This window comes from Peromyscus leucopus, chromosome 1 (assembly GCF_004664715.2).
Source record: "Peromyscus leucopus breed LL Stock chromosome 1, UCI_PerLeu_2.1, whole genome shotgun sequence".
Taxonomy (NCBI): Eukaryota; Metazoa; Chordata; class Mammalia; order Rodentia; family Cricetidae; genus Peromyscus; species Peromyscus leucopus.
Genome location: NC_051063.1, coordinates 57,140,541 through 57,149,866, shown reverse-complemented (window position 1 = coordinate 57,149,866; position 9,326 = coordinate 57,140,541). Strand labels below are relative to the sequence as shown.

At 55.2% G+C, this 9,326-nt stretch overlaps 1 protein-coding gene across 2 annotated transcripts; it reads left to right on the top strand.

The window, feature by feature from the left end:
* The first annotated feature begins 839 nt into the window (after positions 1-839).
* On the top strand, positions 840-8,512 carry Slc29a2 (solute carrier family 29 member 2). 2 transcript variants are annotated; one of them, XM_028892798.2, is made up of 12 exons: positions 840-1,110; positions 1,361-1,442; positions 2,597-2,757; positions 2,909-3,048; positions 3,577-3,711; positions 3,907-4,004; positions 4,546-4,630; positions 5,428-5,570; positions 5,752-5,857; positions 5,946-6,031; positions 6,780-6,979; positions 7,496-8,512. In XM_028892798.2, the coding sequence occupies exons 1-12, from the start codon at positions 1,082-1,084 to the stop codon at positions 7,827-7,829; spliced, it is 1,599 nt and encodes a 532-aa protein (XP_028748631.1). In that variant the 5' UTR covers positions 840-1,081; the 3' UTR covers positions 7,830-8,512. The 2 variants fall into 2 exon arrangements, with proteins under 2 accessions (XP_028748631.1, XP_037064163.1); XM_037208268.1 differs by having other exon boundaries at positions 886-1,110; positions 5,568-5,570; positions 5,792-5,857.
* The last annotated feature ends 814 nt before the right edge of the window (positions 8,513-9,326 follow it).

Sequence of the window (9,326 nt, the reverse complement as noted above, 5' to 3'; positions counted from 1 at the left end):
CTCCCATTATAGGGGTCCTCAGGCTTGAACTCAGGTTATCAGGCTAGGCAGGAACACCCTTACCCTTCAGAGCTGTCTTGATAGCTCAGATAAATATACATACATATATATGTAATATATATTATATTTACAATTATATATTTATAATTATATATACAATAGGTCTCACTTCCTCATCCTAGAGAAACCACACCCATGCATAAATTATAAGGCTCTAATTTGCAGTCTCATCGAAGTTTTTCCTGGGTGGGGGTAATAGTGAAAGGTGAATGCACCGTGGTGGCCGCAGCGTGACTGCTCGGGAGGGAGCTGAGCATCAATCACTTCTGGGCCTCAGTTCCCTCCAGAGCCTTTATTCAAGCCCAGCTGCACCCAGGTACTCCAGGAAAAGGGCCCGTTTGTTTCATATCCGTCTGCAAAGACACCTGGCCAACTCCTCGACCTCTGGGGAAACTTCCTCCGAACATCTCGCCGGGACCCTCTGCGACAGTAGGTGACACCAGCTTCTCCCACCTGGCCGGCCAGCCTTGCTCGCTAAGCTGCCGACTGGGTAGCAGCAAGCTCAGAGGGCTCCAAACTTTAAGGGGTGCAAGCGAGGCTTCACCTCGGAGCGTGCCAAGAGGAAGAACCTGCAACCAGTGCGGCTGTACCCAGCCACCGACGGACCCCTTCCATCTGGCGCTGTCCTTGTCACCCTCCCCAGATTCCTGGACAGATGCCCACAGAGAGGACCGGAGCTTGTGGGGAGGAGCGGCGGTAAGACCCAGCAGCACAGGTCAAGCGGCGGGAAACCGGATCCCAAATCCTAAGCACAGCTGCCTGCCGGGCGGAGTCTGGAAAGCCAGCGCCAAGGGGGAGGGGTGCATGGTCCTTTGTCCCCGCCCCGGGGGCGGAGCCGAGGTTCGAGCCTGCAAAGCGTGGTCCTCGCGGTAGCCCAGCCTGGACCCTTACACTCCCTACGGCGCCCCGACCTTGGGATTCCGGAAGACCGGCCCCCGTCGCTGTCCTTCGACCACCCAGCCCCGCATAGGCTCAGGTGCAGCCGCCCCCCACCGGGCCGGCGCACTGGGCTGCGGCAGCCATGGCGCGAGAAGACTCCCCTCGGGATAGGTGAGGCGGGAACCCCATGTGGTGCGTACCGGGGCACCCATAGCCATAGGCCTGTGAATTCCCGCTGGTCTGGATGCTTCTAGGCTCCAAGACCAACGGGAACTACAATTCCCATCAGCCGATTCCCTTGGCTGCTTGAATGGGAGTGATGGGGGTTGTAGTCCATTCTACCGAGGGGCGGCCTCGGAGTCGGTTAGGGCGGCCCAGGCGTGCGTCCTCGGGGTGACCTTCTGACTAATCCCCCCCGCAGCTACCACCTGGTCGGGATCAGCTTCTTCATCCTGGGACTGGGCACCCTCCTCCCCTGGAACTTCTTCATTACCGCTATTCCGGTGAGACAGGCGGCCAGTGAGCAACCGCATGGCCACAAACGTCCATACCTCCAGCCGCCTCGGACTGCGGGTCCCGAGCCGCTTTCCTCACCACGCCTTCTATGTCTCCCCTGTCAGCGAAGCACCGAGCCTCACAGAAGGAGCCGCCTTTCTCCTGGCTAGGCAAACTTTTAGCAATGTCCAGATCTCCGAGGGGCAGGGAGTCTAACCAGCAAAGGAGCTACCAGCCCATGTTCTTTGTCGTTATTTCTGGCCAATCGCCCCAAAAGCGGATTTTCCAATCCTTTAACTTTCTTTGCAAGGACATGAATTGCATTTATTCAACTAATATTTAGTGTGCAACTACTGTGGACCAGGCATTGCATGCATTTTTTTTTTTTTTTTATAGAAAGGCAAAAACGTGTAGCTTGCGTTTTCTTTGGGACATGGTTATTCAAACATATTCAGTGGAACAACTTTCCAGGTGCCTGTGGAGTGCCTGTGTCAGTGCTGACCCTGGATACCCAAAGATGAGTCAGCTACTGAACTTGAGAGCCATAGGGCCAGAGTTATTAATAATGTAACGTGGCATTCCATGCCAGCCTGAAGCAGAGTGCTAAAGGTTCGCTCGCAGGAGAAATAACTTCTGCTTCATAGAAGAGATTTGTAGGTCGGGAACTGAGCAGGCAGAGGGTGGGGAGAGGGAATTCAGAGTGCAGGCTAAGAAGAGCCTATTTAGAAAAGTGTCTAGAGCCTGGAGCTTACCAGGATGGCGCAAGGGAGTCTGGGATCAGCTTCGAGAGTCCTAAAACATGAGATCTGCCTTGCAGGCCGCGGGGAGCTAAGCAGAAGAGTGGTGGCATGCGTGTGTGTGCCAGAGGATGTAGTTGCTTAGCACCTAAGCTGGGGCCTGGCACACAGTAGGTGTTCAATAAATACCCGTGGGATGGTTAAACATAGGCTGGAGCCAGGACACTGAAGCGGAGATGTGACCCAGACATGTAGCAAGGCCTTGGACTCAGTCCCAGAATCCGGCCATTTAATTCAGCGCATAGCCAGCCTGCTCCACTTGTGTGCCAGGTGCTGGGGACAGTGCAAAGCCAGGCCCCAAGGCTTCAGCCCGAGTGGGGAAGGGGAAAGTAGTTCCTGACTCGACACTGTCTCCCATCTGGCAGTACTTCCAGGGGCGGTTGGCAGGGGCCAACGGCACAGCTGAGACCCCGAGCACCAACCACACCGGTCCCACAGACACTTACAACTTCAACAACTGGGTGACGCTGCTCTCCCAGCTGCCTCTCCTGCTCTTCACGCTCCTCAACTCGTTCCTGTATCAGTGGTAAGCGCCAGTTGCTGGACCCCAGCCTCCCTGTGGAGACAGCCGGAGCGGCCAGGCACACCTCCCGCTGCCTGGCTTCTCCTGTCCACTGCCCTGCCCCATGCCGTCTTCCCCCGCCTGGCCGTCTGATGTCCTCTGCCCTTCTGAGCAGCATCCCTGAGGTGGTGCGTATTCTGGGCAGCCTGCTGGCCATACTACTGCTCTTCGCCCTGACGGCAGCATTGGTGAAGGTGGACTTGAGCCCCGGGCTGTTCTTTTCCATCACCATGGCGTCCGTCTGGTTCATCAACTGTAAGCACATCTGCCTTTCCGCCCCCCCTTCCCTCCTCCCACTTCTTCCTTGTGCTGGAGCAGCCCAACAGATCCGTGAAGGAAGACAATGCCATTATCACCCAAATCCCCCCCCCCCAAAAAAAAAAAAAAAAAACTGATCCCAGAGAGAGGGAAGTCACTTGTCTCAGACCCTTAGTGACCTAGGAGCAGGCCGTAGTCAGAAGTCCCACAGACCAGTGGTTATCTCAAAAGAGTAATGGTGGTGCATGCCTTTAATCCTAGCACTTGGGAGTCAGAGGCAGGTAGATCTCTGTGAGTTCGAGGCCAGCCTGCTCTAACAGAGGGACTTCCTGGCTATCGAAAGCTACATAGTGAGACCCTGTCTCAAATAAATAAATAAATAAATGAATAAAAGAGAGAGCGGGAGACGGGGGTGTTGTAGCAGACTGCCCAGCCTGGACCAGAGTTTCCCATGCCCCTAATGGACGCTTCCTCAGATGCCTCCAAGGCTGCCTGGGAGGGCTGATTCCTCCCCTGTCTCTCCAGCTTTCTGTGCAGTGCTTCAAGGCAGCCTCTTCGGGCAGCTGGGCACCATGCCTTCCACCTACAGCACCCTCTTCCTCAGTGGCCAGGGCCTGGCTGGCATCTTCGCAGCCCTTGCAATGCTCATGTCCATGGCCAGTGAGTCCCCCTGGTGGCTGGAGGGCTGGGTAGCCTCTACGGTTTGGGGAAGGAGGCCTGGGACACAGGAGGAAGATGCCAGGGTTATTATGGGGTGGAGACAGAGGAACAGGGCTCTTGGGCCTTTGACCGGGCAACACTAGAGGAAACCGTGGGGGCCTTGCATCTCCTCTGCAGCTGAAGTTTCTGTCACAGGTGGTGTGGATGCCCAGACCTCGGCCCTTGGGTACTTCATCACCCCCTGTGTGGGCATCCTCCTCTCCATTGTGTGTTACCTTAGCCTGCCTCATCTGGTAAGCCTGCCATTCGGCCAGACACCCCCACCTTAGGGAAAGCAAGCCCTGGGAGAGTCCAAGGGAGAGAGATGAGACCTCAGTTATCCCCCCAAAGGAGGTGTTGACTGGAGTCAAGTCTTAGGTAGGATTTCTGTTGCTGTGAGGAGACACCATGACCACCGCAACTCTTATAAAGGAAAACATTTAATTGGGGTGGCTTACAGTTTCAGAGGTTTAATCCGTCATCATCATGGTAGAACATGGTAGCACACAGGCAGACATGGTGCTGGAGAAGGAGCTGAGAGTTCTACATCTGGATCCCCAGGCATAAAGAAAGTGAACTGTGACACTGGGCATAACTTAAGCATAGGAAGCCTCAAAGCCCACACCCAGAGAGACTCTTCCTCCAGCAAGGCCACACTTCAGCAAGTGTCACTCCCTTTAGGGGCCATTTTCTTTCAAACCACCACAGGGACCCCAGCCTCCCAGCCGGGGGTGGGGGTGGTGGTGGTGTTACAGACAGGCCTTGGGCAGACCTGACTTGCTGATTCTTCTGCAGGAGTTTGCCCGCTACTACCTGTCCAAGAAGCTGTCCCAGGCCCCAGTTCAGGAGCTAGAGACCAAAGCTGAGCTCCTCCAAGCTGGTAAATGCCAGGACCTCGCAGGGGAGGTGGGAGAGAGAGCAAGTCCGAGTAGACTCCCGGGAACCGGTCCCTTCTGTCGCCATGACAGCCCCATCTCTTTGAGCCTCGTGTGAGCAGAGGCAGGTCATGATGGGACGCCATCCCTGCTACCCTGTGGGCCTGTTTCCTCTTGAGCAAAAAGGAAGAGCCGCAGAGAACATTCTGGATCCACAGTCTCTAGGCTCTACAGCCTTGGGCGGATCAGTGAATTGCTCCCTTTCTTTCTTGTTACTGTTGTTTTTTGGCAACAGGGTCTTTCTGTGTAGGCCATGCCGGCCACAGACTCAGACTGTCTGCCTCTGCTTCCTGGGTGCTGAGACTAAAGGCATTTGCTGCCACGCCCAGCTTAGCCTCCATTCTTTCATTGCAGAGAACAATGAGAGACCCCATCCAAAATGCTTAACTCATGGCCTAGTACATAGGCAGGATAGCAAGTCAGAGGTCTAGGTAATAGAGAGTTCTAGGCTAGCCTGGGCTAGAAAAAGATCTATCTTCAAAAATAAACAAAACAAACAAACAAAAAACATGTAAGTGCTGGGGTGTAATTCAGTGACACGTCTAACAGCCCATGAAACCATGGGCCAATCCCCAACACTGCGATAAATAAACAAATAAATTAGTAAGGAGACTAGTAACGCCATTAATCCCTTTCTCCTGCAGTTTGGCTGGAAAGAGACACTTTTTTCACCACTGGGATTTACTCGTTTTTTTGGAAATTTGAGCCGTGGGCCTGATCCTCAACCTTCCCTCTCCCCTAGATGAGAAGAATGGGATTCCCATCAGCCCCCAGAAGGCAGACCCAGCTCTGGATCTTGACCTTGAGAAGGAGCCAGAGTCGGAGCTGGATCTGGACGAGCCACAGAAGCCAGGGAAACCTTCCGTCTTTGTTGTCTTCCAGAAGGTTCGTTGTCTTCCGGAAGGTTCAGCTAAGAGATGGCTCCTAACCATTTTCCCCAGCCCCGGGCTTCAGTGCTTACCCCCTAATGTCACTAGGTCACAGTGGCTTGGGGGTGCAGTGGGTAGGGCTGTGGCAGCAGGATCGGGACTACCCTGCCCACTCACACCCTGCCTCCGGCTCCCAGATCTGGCTGACGGCGCTGTGCCTTGTGTTGGTCTTCACAGTCACCCTGTCCGTCTTTCCTGCCATCACAGCCATGGTGACCAGCTCCACCAGCCCCGGGAAGTGGAGTGAGTGCTGGGGTGAAGGAGGCCTTGGGGAGGGAAGGGAAGGGAAGGGACAGATGGGGATCCGGGTGACTGGCTGTCTCTTCCCTAGGTCAGTTCTTCAACCCCATCTGCTGCTTTCTACTCTTTAACGTCATGGACTGGCTGGGCCGGAGCCTGACTTCCTACTTCCTATGGGTGAGCTTGTCGGGGCTGACCCAGCCTGAGGGTTAGGAAGTACCAGGACCAAAGGGTCCACAGGAACATAGAAAGGTGGCCTTCAGTAGTCCCCCTGACCTGACATGGGAACAGCCCCCTCACTGGCAGCAGGTGACTGGCCCCTGGAATGAGTTCCTCCAAAGCAGAAGCCGCCACGTCTAGTGGAGTGCCATGCCCCAGCCTGGCACTCTGCTGCGTGAAGATTCTTGTAGCTGGTGGGAAATTGGAGGTGATTCTTAGGGGATTGCTGTCAGCGGGGCATTGTGTCCTTATGGGAAAGCTCCCCGGGAAAGTAACAAATACAGTAGCAGCAGCCTAGGGGGACATAACCTAGAGACCCAGCCTCCCACTTGCTTGGAGTCCCATCTGGGAGAACGGCCAGTAGTTCTAGTTGTGGTCAGGTTGGAGAAATACATGCTGGTGCACTAATACATGACTATAGACCTGCCTTGCCTGGCTCTGCCTCCCCAGTGCTGGGATTAAAGGCGTGTGCCATGGCCTAAATCCTCTTCTTATAAAGAAATGATCAGGGGCTGGAGAGAGAGCCCAATGGTTAAGAGCAGTGGCTGCTCTTCCAGAGGATCTGAGTTTGGTTCCCAGCACCATGTCACTTTGCTCACAGTTGCCTACAACTTCAGCTCCAGGGGGGCGTCTGTATACGCGCGCGCGCGCGCGCGGCATGCCCCCCTCGCGGCAGGGCCCACACTCACCTGAACCTCTGTCACAGCCAGATGAGGACAGCCGGCTGCTGCCCCTGCTGGTGTGCCTGCGCTTCCTGTTCGTGCCCCTCTTCATGCTCTGTCACGTGCGCGAGCGCACCCGGCTGCCCATCATCTTCAGGCAGGACGCCTACTTCATCACGTTTATGCTGCTCTTCGCCATTTCCAACGGCTACTTGGTGTCTCTCACCATGTGCCTGGCACCCAGGTCTGGGAAGCAAAGGGTTGGGTGCTGGTGATGGGGAGGGCCTAGCTCGGGACCCGTATCTGCAGAGGGAGCCCATCAACCCCAGGTAGCTGTCTTCAGACCTCTGTGCCACCCTATGGGCCAGGCCTTCACTGTGGCACGCACCCCAGGCTAGGAACTGGGGAGGTTACCTGTCTAGGTAGCCCAGCTTTTTTGACAGGGGCAGTAGAGCTGGGACTCTGAGAAGAGTCAGCATGACAGGAAGAACCAGCTGGGACACTCTGTTGAGAAATAAAGTGATGGATGGGATCTAGACCCCTATAAAGTTGGACCCTAAAGGTCCAGAGAGATGTTCTTTTTTGTCAGCTTTTACAGAGGCGGGAACTGGAGCCCAGAGAAAGGCCAGGTATAGTGGCAGAGGGTGGGGTGAGACCCAGACTAGAACCCCAGTGCAGAGGCACAGCAGAGAGCCCAGAAGCTGTCCCTAAGGTCAGGCCTGGCCTTCTCTAAATAAGCTTCTGTTTCTGTGTGTTCTAGGCAGGTGCTGCCACATGAGAGGGAGGTGGCTGGAGCCCTCATGACCTTCTTCCTGGCCCTGGGACTGTCGTGCGGGGCCTCCCTCTCCTTCCTCTTTAAGGCCTACTCTGAGGCCCACCAGTCCTCCCCACAGCCCTCTTCATCAGTGCTCCCCAGCCCTCCTCTCAGCGCCGCTTCCGGAGCTGAGACTTTGCCGAGGGAAGGACCTCTGCCACGCTGGGCCTCTTGGTCTGTGGGTGCCAGGAGGGGTCAGAAACTACCTTGGCTCATAGCCACATTGCATATGGTGAGAAAGAAGACACCAGTGGTCATCCTGCTCCTCACCCAGGAGTGAAACGGGACGCAGAAGGATGGACCTCACTGAGACGCACGAAAGAGCGTATTGGAAGGCGGTCATCGGGAGAAAGGGTGCCGGGCCTTCCCTGCCACCAGAACTTACCCGTCCATTCACCTCCGAGGGAGCAAAGCCCCCTGCAGGCCTTGCTGAGGACCCCCTGATGGCCTCTACCTCAGCTCAGAGTGGGAACTGGGCCAGCTCCAGAACAACGCTTCCATCCCCCGCACCCCCCAAGGCCCATGGGGAGGGCGTGAGGTGCCATGGAAGTCGAGGGGGAGAGAAAGCTCGAGCGACCAACTCCTGAGCCTCCAACAGTGTTTTCCATAGCCAGTACTCCCTAGAGTCCAGACGGGCCTGTCTAACAGAAAGGCAGCTGGCTTGCATGTGTCTGCACTGCACTCTACAGTTTGCAAAGTTCGCCAACACTCACAGAAACCTCAGTGAGAGCTTTAGAACAAGCTGGCTGGGGATTGTGCCTCCCTGAGGCGTCATGTGACTGGTCAATGGAGAGTGAGGCTACAGCCTCCTCCTTGTAGGTGCTGACCTCCAGCCCACCACTGGCTTCTTTCCTCGCAGGTCTCCAGGCAGGTGCCCTGGGCACTTGCTACCATCTCTTCACCCCATTTTTCCCTCTGACCCTGTCCCCGAGACCAATAAAAACTGTTCGTTTTTATGATGGATTCCTGGAGTGTTGACTTCTAAAGTCCTGACGGCTGTCGGCTTCAGTAAACTAGGTGGGGTAGGGATGGTTGTACCTGCTTGACAGATTGGGGTGGCAGATTCTGAGGTGGGTAGAGGTTTTTGCACTGCTCTTCTGGCTCTCTGGACCTCGTGACAGCTGAGTAGGCCAGATGGGTCTGCACGAGGCTCTGGAGAGATGGCTCAGGGGTTTCGCTGCTCTGTATCACCCAGGTTTGATTTCCAGCACTCATGGTGGCTGGGAATGCTGCAACCCCAGTTCCAAGGGATCTAACACCCTCTTGTGGGCACCAGGCACACATGTGGCGTACATACATGTATGCAGGCAAACACTCATGCACATAAAGTAAAAATAAATCTAAAATGTGGGAAGCAGTGGCTCCGCTCCTGGGCAGAGCTCTTGGCTGAATAGTTAACTATCGCTATCCCTTCTCTGAGCCCAGCTCTCCCTTGTTCTTTCCCAGTGTTGCTCAGATTGACTTGAGCAACCTAGCCAGGGTCCCTGATGGATGCAGAAGAGGGCTACTTCATCTTTGTACACATGTACCGCCTGCTCTGCCCAACAAGGTTTCCTCACTTCTACCTACCATGAACATTCATAGAGCGCATCACATACTGCTGCATGCCGCAGAAATATGAAGTGGGAATTCAGCTGACAATGGCAAAAGCTAGTACCTGGAAGAGCAGGGCTCTTCCAGAGGATAAAGCCAAGACCCAAGGAGTACTGGTGATATTGGCTTTTGAATATTAGCCGTTTCCTGCAGTGAATCTCTTGTGTGCGATTGTAGCTTTCCC

Coding starts and splice junctions, on each gene's coding strand:
- Slc29a2 (XM_028892798.2), top strand. CDS start 1,082: ATGGCGCGAGAAGACTCCCCTCGGGATAG. Junction 5,571..5,751: donor TCTTTGTTGTCTTCCAGAAG/GTTCGTTGTCTT, acceptor TCCGGCTCCCAG/ATCTGGCTGACGGCGCTGTG. Junction 6,032..6,779: donor TGACTTCCTACTTCCTATGG/GTGAGCTTGTCG, acceptor CCTCTGTCACAG/CCAGATGAGGACAGCCGGCT.